The sequence below is a fragment of the Myotis brandtii genome, unplaced genomic scaffold, assembly GCF_000412655.1.
Source record: "Myotis brandtii unplaced genomic scaffold, ASM41265v1 scaffold68, whole genome shotgun sequence".
NCBI classification, from domain to species: domain Eukaryota; kingdom Metazoa; phylum Chordata; class Mammalia; order Chiroptera; family Vespertilionidae; genus Myotis; species Myotis brandtii.
In genome coordinates, this window is record NW_005370657.1 from 2,817,762 (window position 1) to 2,835,236 (window position 17,475).

General features: G+C 34.8%; 1 protein-coding gene across 5 annotated transcripts in view; it reads right to left on the reverse strand.

The window, feature by feature from the left end:
- PBX3 (pre-B-cell leukemia homeobox 3) overlaps positions 1-17,475 on the reverse strand; it is a 188,919-nt gene that overhangs the window by 41,709 nt on the left and 129,735 nt on the right. For all 5 annotated transcript variants that reach the window (XM_005881485.2, XM_014529367.1, XM_014529368.1 and 2 more), the window contains one exon: positions 2,641-2,882. In XM_005881485.2, the coding sequence (XP_005881547.1) occupies positions 2,641-2,882 (242 nt within the window). The remainder of the gene's footprint in view (positions 1-2,640; positions 2,883-17,475) is intronic.

The following is a 17,475-nucleotide window of genomic DNA, read 5'->3' on the forward strand; positions in this document are numbered from 1 at the left end:
GGGCAGTCATATTGTCAGAAACAGATTTCAATGTCTGATTCTAACACTAACTAGATGTGTGGCACTGGACAAATAACTTAACCTGAGTCTCATTTTCTCATCTGTAAAATGGAAATTATAATTCCATCCATTTTAGAAATTTCACCCCTTCATCTCAGTTAGTTCTGCTTAGCCCTTAGCAACTTCAAAACATATCCCTGAAAGGTCTATCCCAGATAAGGACCTGTATCTCAAAGATTTAAAAAGAAAAAGAAAGAAAGAAAAAAGAAAAGTTGACTATCTTGTGGTAAAACTTACAGAAGAGCTATAAAAGCCACCCCAAAGACAACTCAAGAGAATTAAATGCCACTGATATTTCTAAAACAATTCAGAACCTACAGAAGAAAATTGGTGAGCTAAAATCTGTCGAATCAGCCAACGAGTCACCATACTCAATTTATTTACTTGTCCTTAATACTGCAATGACTTCACTTATCTATATTTTTTTCCTTCTGAAAGTGCTAAAAATGAGAAAGGAAACAGACATCTAAGTAGTTATTAGGCTACTAAATATATCTAACAATAAGGTTCATGATTATATTCTAATATTCATTATTTCCCAATATAATCTTTAATCCAAAAATACTTAGTGTAGATTAATTTATAAAGAACTTGTGTGTATGTGTGTATTTTCAAAGCACAAAAAACAAAACAACAACAACAAAAACCCCAAGCCCTGTGACAATGACTGATGCCTGCCTCACCCAACTTCCAACAGGGCTACAGGGAGGACAGAAGGAGGACAATGTGAAGAGACATGGCAGGAGACAGTAAGGAATCATCTTAATTCCTCAGCCAAAAAAGTAGAGCCATTTGGCCCAATACTATAGATCTTTTCATGCAAGGTGACTGGTGGTGTTTCTTTAGTAAGTACAGATAGATATATTTAACAGAAAGTTATGCAATTAGGATATTACTACAAATCAGAGCCATTTCCACTGTTTATGCTCAGGGCAATCTTTTCAACCATGACTTATTTTGTTTACTCTCAATTATTCATATGTCAAATCAGAAAGTTCCATTTTTTATGTACATACGTAAGATAATTTTTCTAAAATTCTTATTTGCACATCTTCCACCAAAAATTATTCCTCCAAATGAGACTAGAGATGGTGTGAGATCCCAGAAAGTCCTATTCAGAAAAAAATACATAATAGCTTATAAGATTAATTTATATTGTATGTTAACATAGAACTACATAAATCTTTCTACCCTCCCTAAAAACACATTCACCTCTGGGAATCCAGCATTGCTTAATACCACCACAGCCAGCATATTAGAGAAGGCAATGAAAAAAATAACATATATAACTGAAACTATACAGGGAACTTAGAAGATAAATCAGTATTAAAACTGACCAGGACTGCCACATTACATTAAGGTGTTTGGACTTTAAGACATACCTGACTACATAGTGAAGTATTTATGGGTAAAATGGTATGGTATCTAAGACTACTTTAAAATACCCCACACAAAAAAAGGGGGGGGGAGTGAGGCAGAGACAGACAAAATAAGACTGACAAAATGTTAATATATATTTATCTGGGTGATAGGTATATTTAGACAGTTCCTTATTTCAGATTTAGCTCTATAAAACAGCCAATTCACAATTGCTTTCTGACCTAAAAACATGGCAATTTCATAGAATTTGACTTAATAATATTCTCTTTATTTGGGGGTACATTTAAACATTTCCATATAATGTTTTCTTTAATTACCTTCCAGTGAAAATTCCTCAAACTAAGTAGGTTTTTAGGCTTAAACTAACAACTAAAATAAGTTCAAAATGAACCATGAACATTTTACCTTTTTTCATTGAATCTAAGAGTTACTTATTTTTCCCCACATTTTAACATCTCTGAAGTTTGGAACCATTTCGCAACCAATGTTATAGTTAAATTGGGCAGTGTTAATTTTTTCTTGTGATATATATAGCAATGATACAACTTAAAAACAAAGTATCTTAGATTCATTGAAATATGGTTAATATAATTGCTGAGAATAGCATTTTTAATCCATATTCTTTAATCAGGAATTTCGCACACAATGGCTAGTATTCCCTGCCCCAGGTTAATTATCTTGGGTGGTTTCCTCCTCAGAGAGACTGGCCAGAACCTGCTTACTTTGTGAAGTTAGCTCCCTCCCCTACAGCCTGGCACAATTCATAAGAATTCCTAGGAGGATTCTGGAACTCACAGCATAGGAGGAAAATCTCACTATGCAGTGCTTCCCTTTAAAAGTGGCCACAGCTTATGAACAAGGCCAGTGCATAAATGCTAATGATACAAAGCTTTGAAGAGCACAAAATGGTGAATTTAGAGGGGAAGGATGGTTGCAGGTGTGGTAGTAAGGGCACATGAATGTGAGGAATGAATATAACTAAAACAAGTAGATGGGATAAAACAGCTTAGCTTCACCTCTGAAATCTCAAAGGGACTTCATTTCATGAATCCAACAATTCACTTAGATTTTAGCATTGACCTTATTTATTTTGTTCTTTGTGTTAACACCTACCCCTCACAGCCCTCAGAATTGGTTAGCGCAGTCTAATAGCAGAGCAATAGAGGTTTGTGCAGGACTATGAGAGTGGCGGCTGCTGACCTGTTCATATTTCTCCAGTTCTGTGTGATAGATTTGTCTGATCTGGGTCAATTTGGCTCTGTAATCTGAGTGTTCAATAGAGTTATCTGAAGAACCTCCAGAGGCTGCCGCGGCTGCAGCTGCTGCCGCCGATCCCCCACCTTTCTCAGGACCTGAAACCCCTTCTGCCAAAAGCATATTGTCCAGTCTCATTAGCTGGGGATCGGGAGGGTCCTCCTCCTGGGCTCCTCTGATGCTGAGACCTTCAAGGAGAGAGAGACAGAGAGAGAATAAGCGAGAAACAGGACAAACAGTGTATTTTATTTATTTGAGAAAAATGTTCAAACAACATCAGTGTACTATAATTCATGCTGAGAATTTCATTGTTCACATTTTATCAATAAGCCTAAGTATGGAAATTCTTTTCAAGATAATATTTACATGCATCCCCAAATTTTTAAGATCACCCCTTCTCAATTTATCCCAGATTGGATCCTTACAAGAAGGTAGCCTTGAGTTCCTGACATCCAATCTTCCCATATTTAGGTGATTTAAGAATAAAATGGGAAGAGGGTAAAAAATTTGGGATTTTGAGAAAGAAAAAACATCATCCAAGGATATAAAACAAACCCAATGAAAGAAAGGTGGTTGTTCTGTTTCTCTATACAGCTAGAATAACAGATTTTAAAATCTCATAGAATAATTAATTCACAAGCTATACCCAAAAATTAAAAAATAAGCAGCATCAGATGGACTTCTCCATTACATAATTTCAGGGGGAGAAGAGAAATACATACATGATGAGGTAATTAGCTATGCTTTAAAATATATATATGTAATTAAATGCCTTGGTTAAACAATTGTCAACAAACTATAAAACCAGGACACTAATAAATACAGTATTAAAAATGTACCATCAACATGGCAAAACGGTGCCGGTCACAATAGTCTCAATCTAATTTTGCTTTTATATAAAGAACTTCCTAAGTGATGCCCAGTCAGCACCTCATCTGAGTACTATAGATCACAGCTGACAATTCGTAGGTTTAATCAGGTCACATAGGCTTTCTGCCAAGATGTTTTCAACAACACAGAAGACAAAGTTTTAAAATAATTATCGTGGTATAAAAAAGCACTGGAGTCATGACAGCTCAAAATCAGCATTTTCATTAATGTGTAACATAATCTAAAATATCCCAGCCCAATTAACCTCTGGAAACCTGTTTAAAAACAGGTTCTTCACACTAGTTACAAGGCATCCTGGGGAAGGAGGGGAAGGAAGTTGGCATCTTGCATGTCTGCATTTGGATTCTGCCTTTTGCGTCTGTGCCTGTTGTTGTTTATCCACAGTGGTGCACACTCTGTGTCTGGTGTAACTTACATGACAGTAACATCTATAAGCTGCCAAGTACTCAACTGAGCACCAGCTCTGCAATTTTATGCGCTAACCTAAAACTATCATCAATTCTTTTAAGAACAGATTTCATTCCTAGATGTCCTGAATTACACCCACAGCAGGAGAGAGCTCTTGGTTGTCTTAATTCAAATGCACAACTTTAATTTCCTCCCTCAAAACACTTTAAAGCTGTCACTTTCATTTAAAAATATATTTCAGAATAATTTCAACTGGGTAATAAAACTAACTCAAAATAATTTAAAATTATGTCTGTTGCCTGTAGAGGAAAATAAATAAGGTTTGGAAACTATAATATACAAAGACAATAATTCATTTAGGGAACCAAAAAGTTAGGAGTCCCTTAAATAAGATAAAATCAGTATCAGCACATTGCTGATAAAGATAGACAAACATGTATTTGCTATTTCTTCTAGATCTAGAAGAAACTGCCAAATATTGGTTACACTGGTATTTTTAACATCTTTCACTTTCTTTCCTTCTAATTCATTTTATTAGATGGTAAAATCTCATGGCCTAGACACACTTATAGTTCCACATACCAAGTTTTTGTGCCTTTTACATGCCATGCAGACTCACTGAGCTTATCTAACACTTCAGGCTCTGTTTCATTTTATATTATTCATTTGGGAGTTCCTTACATTTCTCCTTTTTAAATTAAACTTTTGCTCACATTTTTGTGTTTGTTGGTTCTGTGTGGAGATAGAGAGATAGATAGATAATGGTGCTTCTCCTGGAAATGTGTTTTATCTACCTTCAAAGTTCCTCAGGTTTCTAGTTTTCCCCTTGTACTTATATTTATTGATCTTTTCTTATGGACATTTGGTGAGGTTCTTTAATAGATCAACATCCATAGACAAAATTTTTACATTTCCCTGCACATGTGTGGCACACAAGAGAAGATGCTCAATGGCTAATACACAAGAAAGCAGGGAGACAAGAAGGAAATTCATCAGGAAGAAATGCAAGATACAAATTAATTAGCCATCGATGGCACTTTCATCCATACCTAATATGCATATAAAACAACACCACTATACCAGTAGGAAGCAACCCTTAAACTCAATAGTAGTCAACACAAATAAAAAGAATCATAAGTATGTCTTGTGACAAATAATACCTCTTCTAAAATCATAAGTAAATCAACACTTCAGTGGTTGCTTCAAATACAGGAAGAATGTTTTAATGTAATCCTTCTGCATTTGCTTTATAAATTATGTACATCAAATCTAATCAGAAAAATCATTTCCTGACAAAAAGTTCACACTCCTATAGATGAAAAGTCAGAGTCACACATGGATTCCAGTCATAACACCTACTCCCCTAGGCACCTATAAACATTTTAATGAACCTAAGTTTGCAAGGGCCATAATGAATAGAACTAAATGGCTTTCAAAAGATATTGATATCTTCAAACTAAAACTTGGGAAAACAATAATTTAAAAATTGGTCATTCTTATTTTTAATCCAAAATGTGTACAGCGACATTTATAGAGATTTATAAAGCTTTACATCTAGGCTTTGTTATCACAGAATTATAAAGTGTGTTTTTAAAAAAGCCCTATGTGCAATCTACTTATAACCACAACATTCATTTCAGTATCCCTAAGATTTAGACAAATCATACAAACACAGTAAAACATTGTTTAACAACGAACTTGGCTTTGTTATAAGCCCATAGTTTTTGCATATCTTTCGGCAAATCCTAATTAGCTGTCTTTCAACATGCTGTGCACCTGCCCCGCAGATAATGGGAGAGAGCATCTGCATAGACGACTGCATTCGGAGGGCAATAAATAAATTACGGGTCAAAATTATTACAAAGCTTCCTCCGAATAAACGCATACCCTTCACAATACTAAGCTGCAGATGTGAAAAGTACCTAAAGCCCACTCAAATGGTATGATTATGGGGCTGTTGGAGTTTAATAATCTGACTGTAATTCAGGCATTTTCAACAGCTCATTAAGGGTTCATTAATATATAGGCAAGCTTTTGAATTATAAATAAGCAGATTAGAAATCTGCAGTGGCTGAATTGTACAGTAGTAGCCTCTCTAACAGAACAACACTGTAACACGACGAAGGCTTGACCTGAGAAAATGAGATGCAAATACAGGGCTTCGCAGCTTCCTCATTTCAAGGACCAACCCCACTGGATCATGAGTAACTTCTGCTCATCCAGGACTGAAGAGTGGCTTCAGACCATGGCTGCTGCAAATGTGTTCCACACATGGTCATGAATTAGGCACTAATTAAAATCTAGCCCTACAATATTTCCACAATCAGAGAAGATACACAATATCCACGGTAATGATAAAGAAAAGTTATCAAATCATTTTTACTTTGTAAACAGTACATTATTTAGAGCTGCTGTGAAACAGAAAGCTATTATGGAAACTGTAGTTGTCTGATTTTTCCCCCTAATGAGCATGCCATAAAACTAGGTCCCAAATTATTCATAGGCTTAAGCCTATGAAATCTCTATAATTTTGTTCTCTGATGGACTTCCTCTTGATTCACTCAACTGCCATACCAATCTTAGGAAAATGTTTAGCAGTATCATGGAAAGCAAGGCCAGATCAGATATTTTTGGCCGGCCCTGAATTCTTGACTTCTGTGAAACTAGTGCCAATTCTATTATTTTCTTTTGTTGTTGTTTTTATAATTGTCCATAGATTTTATTTTGTGTCTGTTATTTAAAAGTAACAAGCAGGATTGTGGTCTGACAGTACAAAGATGATTAAAGAAAACACCAACTTTACTTTCAGCTTTCTTCATTTTAAAATCAAGTAAGCCACAGTTTGAGAAACATAAACCAAATTATAGATAAATAAGAGCGATTAAAACAGATATGTTGCTACTTTTCTCCCCAAACCTAAAAAAAAAAGGCAAAATAATTTTCCACCTAATATCCGTAAGTAACGAAAAGCAGTTTAAGTATGAAATAGAAGACCTGGAAATGAAATGAAGGTCACAAGCCCCATGGTTAGAAAATCTCATTTGAAACAATTACCTTTGGTTGTGCAAACTGGAATATAATTTGGAAACAAAATAAACAAACTGAAAAATCCCTCAAGGTGCCATTATCTAAACCAGATTTGATATGGGGGTGGAGAAAGGGAGATTGGGGTTCTCAGACAAACAGTGAATGGATTAGAGATAAAGCTAAGGAGACAAGACCAAGTAGAGGTAAGGCAGATGCTTAAGTGGGGTCTGACTGAATGAGAGAGACGCAAAAAGCAAAAAATAAAAAAGCCAACTGAATGATATTAGCACCTCCTAAAGAAAGATCTGGAATAATATTTGCACATAAATTTCGTGCTGTCCTTCTTAACTCTAAAGATAAAGACTTGTAATGAAAGGGAAGAATCATATTATTTTATAGATATCAGTAGAAGCAATTGGAAAAACAACCAATTTTTAAAATATTATGAGAAAATGACAGATGATATACTAGTAGTTGCCTATCACTATCTGTGGCCCCATGCCCATCCCACTCTGGCTCCAAATCTCCTTTTAAGCCAATGTTAGTGTCTAATCCACTGAATATGGCAGTCATATTACAAGCTAATGTCACTTTCACTCCTATTTAAGGTGACTGTGTGGTGTGTGCACGTTTTTCATGTCAGGTGTATTAAATATAACACGGCAATGCACTGCACATTTCCACGCCAACCTAGTTGTCACTTTCGCTTGACTCATTCTCTATTGAGGAAAAATGCAGCACTGGGAATTTACAAGGCTTTTCAGTTAAATGGACATAAATCACAGGTTTCATTCAAACCGAATAATCACTGGCCATAAAGAGCTACTTGTCTCTTACCATATATTACAGTGAAGTTCCTGTGAGCAATAATGCAGCCATTCATGGCAAAGAAAAACAGAGCGAGACATTAAGAACTGACATGTAATCCTGTTAGGGCCCTGACGTGGAGAGTGTGGCTGACATTTTTATCATATATGTCCATTTCTATTTGGAAAATCAGAGGAATAAAAATGATTACTTCACTGCCCAAATCTACCTTCCTAAAACAGCCCACTGAGATTTGTTTACATGCTGGGAAACTGCTTACTAGAAATTCATAAATCTAAGATTTTGAAGCATTTCCCCTGATGGTTAAATTGAAGATATGACTAGAAAGGTTCCCCATAATGCTTCTCCACACCTCCATTTCCTTCACTTTCAACACATAAACTGTCAATCCATCGCTTTATTACATTTCACCTTCATTATAAAGCTGTTGGCAGAATGCCTGTTTCTAACACACAGCACTGATAACTTTTCTCCAAGCACTTGCTGCAAAGCCATCTCACTCAAGAAAGCAGGCAACTAATGACCTTTATTAGAGGTTCGATGGAAAGCAGCTAGCTGCTGTAATAACATTATTAGTATCTTGGTCTGTACAGGTACTAGACTCCTGGGCAGAGCCTAGTTGTTATTTTCCTGCAGTTCCACAGATGTACTTTAAATGAGAAGAGGGACACCATTTAAAGGCACTTCCTGAATCAACAGTGTTTTTCTATGCCCATATGATTCTCAAGGCTATGAGTCTGGCATTTCCGCACCATCCCAGCAATGCAAATGGCAAAATAGAGATCACTTAGGGATCCATTCTTCTCCACGGCTATACCAATCAATCCCCACCACACCACAAGTTCAGACAATTTATTTTACCAGAAGCAGGAATATTTTACACAAAAGAGTTATGCCTGAAAAAATGATTTAGGCTAAACATTTTGCTATTTGAAGCCATTAAAAATATTGACCAGACTTACTGTACTTACCCAGTAACTGACAAAACTACAGTACAGTTCATTTGAAAACATTTATTATGCTCCTGTAGGAAGGTGTGTTCATTCTATGGGAAGGGACTTTAAAAAAAAAAATCCTTCATTTTCATCAGTTTCTCTTTACCCTTCAAGTCTATTTTAGCCAACTGTTTACATAAAAATTTGAAACTACTGTTGGCTGGCAAAAGCAAATTTTGAAGATTTCCCACTTGCCAATTAGATCTTGCCTAAGAGACAAGAAAAAGGAGTGAGCCTTGTCACTGCGAAAGTGAAGTGCAGCCACGATGAAGCAGCAGATGGACTGTGCAATAAAAATGCAGAAAGAAGAGTTACATTTTTAAGGCACTTTTTTGTTAAATGGAGCTGCATCTTGTTGGCGCTCTTGATATATAAGCACTGTCAGCTACAGAAGAAGAGAACAGGGCTAGGGCAAGATATGAAGTATGCTGTGCTTGCCTGAGACAGTGAAAAAAGGATGAGGAAAAAAACAGGCCATGTTTCTCAGGCATATTAGCACAAAGGGCTACCTGTGCTCTGTTCTTAAAGGAAATTATTACAAGTGTGTGCGTGTGGAGGAAGGGGAGGAAACGGCCATTTTCTTTTTATCTAAACAGATAGATGCTCAAGCAAAATGCTCTATTGAGAAGATTCTTAGGATTGGTAAATATGACAACTAAATTTGGAAAGGGAAAGAAAAAACCCAGCACTATATAAGGGAAAAGCAATGACTTTCAGTACCTAAGTGGGGGGAAAGAATTATAACAGCACTGGCTTTAATACCTATGCGCCTTTGTGACTAGCTACTCTATGCAATTAAGTGATCTAATGTGCCAATGACATCCTTTTAAATTTACCGCATGCCTGGGGTCTCCTCACTAGAAAATGCTAGAGGGCTACATTTGGACTTCCAACAAAACCAATTAGTCCTCTTCTATTATGTGCATTTCCAGGACTTTTCAGTATGTGTTTACACAAACTCCTATTATAACCCCTTCTTTTCCCACATTCTGTTCCCTTTTCTCTCCGCAGAATGAGATAGCCATGGCTCTTTCATTTCCTGTCTTGTCAGTTAAGATCACTGCCATGCTGTGAATAGGATAACATTACACCGTGATGCCTGCTCCCACTAACACGGAGGGCATCCTTTGTGCCGCTCCACACAGCTGCTTCCCCTACTACTCTATTTTCTGGAAGACCAAATCTTCCAGACTTTAGTAAGACCCTCCTAGACCGAGTTCACTATACAAAATATTTCTGCCAAAAAGCAAATGTTTTCTGTCTTTTTTGTTTCTTATGTAGGTGACTTTAACCTCTTATTTTATAGTAGTTAATGTGATAATCCAAAAACACTGTAGTACTTGGGTCTCATTCTATGGCTTAGTCTAAAAATTCCCTCTGTTCAAATTTCAATACATATTAAGCATATACTACATGCCAAACAGCAAGCTATATCTTTCACATTTTCTCTCATTTGTTTTTTACATAACCTTATAGATAAGAAAACCAAACTTTGAAAAGGTTAAGTGACTTGCTCACGATTACATGCCTAGTAAATGTGAAAACAATTATTCAAACATAAGTCTGTCTTCCTCTAAGTCCAGGATTCCACTATACCTCAAATGCCTAGAGAAATAGATTATAATGTTGGATTTTAAATTCACTTTGCAACTCCACTACTGAAGAATATATACTATACTACTAGAAAATATGGAGTGTAGAATAGCCTGGATTCAAACTCTGACTGTTATTTATTAGCTATGTGATTGTAGGCAAGTTCTCAAATTCATTCTCTATAAATAAAGATACCACCAACTCAAGGAATCATTGTGAGGTCTGAATGCTATAAAATATGTAAAATGCCTAAAACAGTATCTGGCACATAATCATCACTTTAAAAAATAATAGGGGTTATTCCCTTTAAATCACACAGACTAAAATCTGTTTTATTAAAATACTACATTTCCTTAAGTCAAAGAACTAGTTACAGAATTTCTTAGTATTGCCTGTGAAAATAAAACATTGCCATGAACTTAAAAAATGAAATATGGAAGTTCTGCAAACTTAAGATGTAATCTGAAACAAATCTGCCCTACAATTAAACTTCTATCTGATTTCTGGTAATATTCATTCACTATATGGTCAAATCTGATCGAGGTTGTTGTGCTTTTAAGAGTTTTCTTAAAATTGGTATTTTTATTTATCAAATTTCTTTGCCATCGATTGTGTTGCCATTACTTTGCAATATATTTTAATGGTGTGTAATTTTATTGTTTTTTGCTTTCTCAATTTTTATGACCTAAGTATCTGTTTTCTTCTTTTGCTCTTTACTCTCATATCACTTCCGGTGGCGGAATGGCACTCTGATGTTTGTTGGTGATAAAACACTCTTGATAGTTGTTCATTATTAGTGGTCTCTGTCCACACACTTCAAATAAACTTGGAAATCTAGAGAATGGCTACGTGTAGAAGACCACATGGAAATTAAATGGTGCTATGTCTTTGTTTCAAAATAAATAAAAACCTTTTCTTCCTGCTCATTATCATGTTATAACTGGCTACATGGTATTTTGTTAAAATTAGTCCAAATTAAACCAAAGTTATCCATCTCTCAGTATTTTAGAAATCTTTAAGCAAATATTTTATTAAAACATGTATGATTTCTTTAAAACTATACATTTAATATATATCTGATTTAAAATTTTTGGTCAGGAACTACCTACCAATGGGGGAAAAAATGGTACCACTCCAGAACAATTATTATTTTTCATTCATAATTTCTCTCAAATAAAATACTAGACCCGAGTTGAATTTAAAAATACCCAATATACTTAGTTGTGTACTTTAAGGTGATCAGTAAATGTCATTCATACATCCTCATCACAGAAGAATACCGCTCCTATCAGAAAATTAATCTCATGCTTATCTTTATATTCACTTCCTTGCCCTTTGCTGCAGCCACCTTCTTTCCCTTTTCTCTAAAATGTTGAAAAGTGAATATATAAATTACAGTCAGTTGGCTTCGTTATGAATACTAGATATCCACTGGTTCCCTTTTTCCTTTTGCAGGAAGGAATATCCACTTTATTGTTTTTGTAATGCCAAATTATCCTGAAGCACAGGCACTGCTCAAAATACCATGCCAGTAAATATGGCATGAGGGTCACTGACATTCTCAGTACATTCCGATGCAATAGCACAGAATAAAGTTTTATCTGTATTATTATTAAGAACACAGACTCAGTTTTATCAAAAAGGCTTTGTGAAACATGGCATGATTACAGAAAGCATGAACTTGACTAGAATTTCCGCATGACTTTACTTTTAAGTATTCTGGCTCTTTAATATAAATACAGCATCGAATTAATGACTGAAGATAGCTTCTTTTTCCCCCCACAGTTTTAGAAATTATTTATTTCAAACACTTACAATTTTCACTTTAAATGCAAAATAGCTGATAAAAAAAAACACATTGAAATACATATTCTACTGACCATTTGCCCCATATACAGACCTCAGCCTTTGGTATTTGCTTTTAGGTAATTAGATAAAAAAAATAAAAACTTAAAACTATTATTTTCATCTCCAAAAGAAAAAGTTGAGGTATTTAACAGTTGTATGATCTCCATCCAAAAATGCACTGAAGATAGCTTCTTTATTTTCATACAATATTTGTCTGTATGCATCTCTCTTAAGGAGTTTACATTTTGCTGTAAGTATTGTAGATGTTTCAGTCAACGGTGAACTTTCAAAAGGATATTTGTGCTTCTTCAGGTTGTATCACATCCATCACTCTCTTCCATTAAAAACCATTAAGTGTCTGAAAAGCACGACCACCCACATAGCATGCAAAGGACAATGGCAGAGAAGCTTGAAAGCATCTTCCAAGCAGCAAATCACACAAACAAGGCCCCCTATGTTAATAATGCACTTATTTACTTATAAATAATCAAAAAGTATATTCTTAAATTTAAATTACAAAAAGTGGCTGGTGTGTCTAATAAAACAAAACATTCTAGTGCAAGTTGATTGCTAATTGTTTCACAAACTATTTTCTTTTTTTTAAAATTTTTTAAAAATTTTTTTATTGATTATCACAAACTATTTTCTAGTGTCCTATAAATAAAAGCTTAACTAAAAAACTCAAGTTATCTATGTATCATTAACTCTTTAAGCAACTAACCCACAGTAAAGATAGCCAAAGAAATTTTTTATAAACACGACATCCCAAAGCATATTCTAGATTTTGTTATCATAGATTAATACTGCTCTGATAAGAATTTAATGTGACTCAAATTCACTATAAAGTCATATCTCAATCAAGATGGACTTAAACAGCAATTAAATGTAGTATTGCTCATTAGAACAATTAAAAATATTTCCCTCCCCACCCAGAAATAATTTTTTTCCAGGTTAACGGTATTACTGGAAGCATAAAGAGTGAGATGGAGAGTACACAAAACAGGCATATAAACAACTAATTAGGAAAGTCAATTGAAAGAAAATGAATATTAAAATCCTTTTGAAAAGCACCATAACATAATTACAATCAGTTTTTTCCCCAGTTATTTAGAGGGCAATGTGTAAATGTGTATTTCCCCCTGTGTACTTTTGGGGGGGGGGGGGGTTTCATTTTTAAATCCATTTTTCTAAAAAAAAAATGTCATAACATAATTACAATCAGTTTTTTCCCCAGTTATTTAGAGGGCAATGTGTAAATGTGTATTTCCCCCTGTGTACTTTTGGGGGGGGGGGGGGTTCATTATTCAATCTCCTTTTCTGAAAAGAAAATGTGTATGCATTAATATAAATATAAGTGTAGATTTATATTAACAGTATACAGATTTCAAAACTGCCAAAAGAAACCCAATTTTGAACTGGGCATTTTAGGTGGTAAACCATGGAAATGTCAACTTTGATTTGAGCTAACAAAAAGGAATTTAGAGGATGGATAAGCTCCAGGACCTTTGAATTAAATGAAAGACCAGAACACTCCACAGAATGTCTGCAATAACAGTCTCTACAGAAAATTATGAGGAACTACATAAATCCACCCTCTTCCTCTTCACACAGGCTCATTAAAGCTGTACTGACTCTCTGGGCAGCTATAATTCTGCTGACTGATACCCTGGAATCACCCTGTCAATACCCAGTGGTGTGCTGCCTCTCCAACTATCTCTGCCCCTAATATTCCTCTCTTTGATGGGATTTGCTGACCTTTAATCTGATGCTAGTTTACTCTCATCACTGAAGTGTAAGTCAGAGAGCAATAAAACGGCAACCTCACTGATTCAAAAGGGAGAGCTAAAGCCTGCTAACTGTGAATCTAACCTTTCGTAATGGCTCGCTCCTAAAGGAGGAAGCATGAAGTGGAAGGCAGCTAAAACAAACAATGTGTAATGCTGAGCACAAGATTTATTAGAATCCCTTTTGCATGGGTATTAGAAGAGGATACATGGGTATAAACAAGAGCTACACAAATATTTGCAAGGGAGACCAAAGTAAAGGGTCAGAATAGCCTTCCATACCAATACAAATCTCAACAAGAGCTGTGCTATAGAATCAAGCAAGGTTAGTTGAACAAAAAAGCCTATGATGACTCCAGGTGGATGTAAACAACACTGAAGTAATAAAATCATCATTAAAAGTAAGATGTTTTTCTGTGATGAGGTACGAGACTATAATGACTGAAAACCAAAAACTCAAATTCATAATGGGTCCTAGAGAATTCAAAGAGCTTGTGGAAATTAAATGCTTCCAAATAATTTTCAGTATAATATTAAAGGTAAGTTAATAAGACCTCACATTTACTGAGTGCTTCCTATGTGCCATGCACTGCTCAAGGTACTTGATTTTAGCCTATCCTAAGAGTCAGGTACTATTATTATGCCCAGTCTTATTATCATGAAACTGGGGCACAGCATGGTTTGGTTGAAAACCATGTTCATGGTCACACAGCTTGACAGTGAAAGAGCCATGATTTGAACAGAGGTAGTCTACATTTTGAAAAGTATTTATGGAAAAAAAAAAAACACAAAAAATCCAACCTGCATTATTATTCCATGTTCCCACATGGCAACAAATTCTGGCCACTCTGAAATGATTTGAAATTGGCATCCAGTTTTTTATGACTCATCTCCTGAGGTTTCAACTACTTGGCCAACAAGCTTAAAGAGCCATGGACTGAATCACAAATATTAATTTAATATCAATCAGTGGTGTTAATTGTCAAACAAGGCTACTTTTCACCTGCTTGCACAAAGACTGAACATCTTTCATTATAAATAATCTGGTAAACAAAGAAAAGAAGAATCTTTCAGTTTGCAAAGCACATGAATCTATATAAAATATATACTAAATGCCAGAGTGTAAACAAAGCGGAAGTTATTGCATAACAAATCTCTTCCAATCCTCTTGGGGAAAACTGAGTCTGACAGTATTAGGTTCTAACAGGTGCAGATAGCAGAAGAATTACTATTCATTCTACCCGAAAGAAAAAAGATAATAAAAAGCATAATTTAATTTATAATTTATGTTTACAAGTGTTATTTTTAAGAGTTACAGTCTGCTTTGCAGATTACTTGGTCTGGTTCAAGTTGACATGTTGCATCATAGAACAAGCCTGAAGGGTCTTCACAACATGTACAGTAATTAACACGTCATTAACACATTAACTAATACACATTCAACATCATCATTGTTAATAGCATAAAATTAATTTATTGTACATTGCATATAGCACCCCCTGGCACTTTTCAAAATAAATTTGGAAATGCATACTACCAAGTATTTTAAAAGGTAACCATTTATACTGAAATATTTTCACCAATAAACATTTTTATAGTTGTGCATGAGTGTTGTGTGTGCATTTTTAAAATGAGGCATATTTAGTTATACTACAAATTAGATCTGTATCTGATTCAAGCTGTACTGGTACAAAAATACAAAGAACAAAGACAAGCCTTACTCGGTGAAGGAACTACTAATACATTAAAAATTTAATACTTGGCAGGTCAAATCTGGATACTCTCTGCTGAAGACAACCAATATTAATGAATCAGACTACAGAGTCATTGTCTGGAATCCCAAAGGAAACAATAATGCAAGTACAACAAATTCTTAGAAGTGAAAACCCTGCAAGACTACTTAACAGCGTATCACTGGTCAATGCGCTGATCATAAATATGTTAAACCTTATATAGTGTTTTTGAATATGAATGCAAGCTAGATACAGTTTTAACTAAACATTTACTGATTTTACTTTGAAGTAAATATCTTTGCATAAATATTTGCCTTGCTGTTAATTCCCTCCATATAAGAAATAATTTAATACAAAGTTCTGTTTTCTTCTCTACAATAAATCTAAAACAATAGATCTAAAAGATATAAATAAAGCAACTTCTTCAAGAAACAGAAGATTTGGGTTTCTCTAACAATGAAGGTGACACAATTAAAAGAAGGTCAAAGAAAAGACAACATAGAGTATGATGGTTTAAACAAGATCAGGTAGCTACTTTCACAGCTGATCTGGAGAACTCTGAGTAGTAAACTGATAACAACAATAGAGTACAAAAGGATGAGATAAGCAAAATAAATACATTATAGACAGCCTACCAAGTGGACTCAAGTTAATTACTGCCTGGTTATTATTTTTAAAATATTTTTGAAACTGTTATTGAAAGTGAGACCCTCTGGAAAAACATAAGTGGGTAGTTGGCTCAATTAACTACAGGGGCCCCACTATGTGCTAAGCACATATTCTTTTCCTTTACTTTATATTCTTTCTGGTTGATCTTTCATTCATTCATACTTTCATTCAACAAACCTCTACTAAGTACCCATTATATGCACAGCACTGTGCTAAAATTTATGTATAGCTGTTCAGCAGAAATTATTGATCACAACTAAGTAACTTCAGACTCCATTAAGAAACAGCTATTTCAGAAATGCAATTTTAAAGTATAATTGCTAAATTTTAAATCAATTAACATATGTTATCTACTAAAATTAGTTGTACAAAAACATATCCATTTAGTTTTTCATATATAGTCAAGAAGTTCAGATACAGAGTAAATGCCAGCTGGTGAATCTATAAATGCCTTCAAGTAAAAGCATTTATTTAAAAACATGAAACTTACCACTATCTTTCTCTATATTTAAGTCACTTTTGTTATTGGCTACCTTTAAAATCCCTGTCATCACTGGTAGTAGCAGATAAATATCACATCAATTTGAGATGAGAAAACTAGTGAAAACATTTACTACAAAAAAGATGCTAAATTCTATAATTATGATATAAGTAATATACACACTTGAGTATACATAACTAGGATCAGACTCATTTGCTTTCAGTACATCTCTATACTACTTATTTGAGAGTAAAGCTACCTGTCTATAGAGGCTACACTGTGGGATGGGCTGAAACATCAGCAGTTTGTCCTGGGGTCTACTACACTACATACAATTATGCTGGGGTCACTTGGGTTATATAGGAAGCCTGAAGTTTTAAATTGTCAATTAGAATATTGTGGCCTGATTTTAACAATACAGCAGTGCTTCTAATGATCTTAAAGGTAATTCACTATTCAGACCCCAAGCAAAAGATGCAAATGTAGCACTGAAAGCTCCTTATTAAATAGCCATAGGCTACATC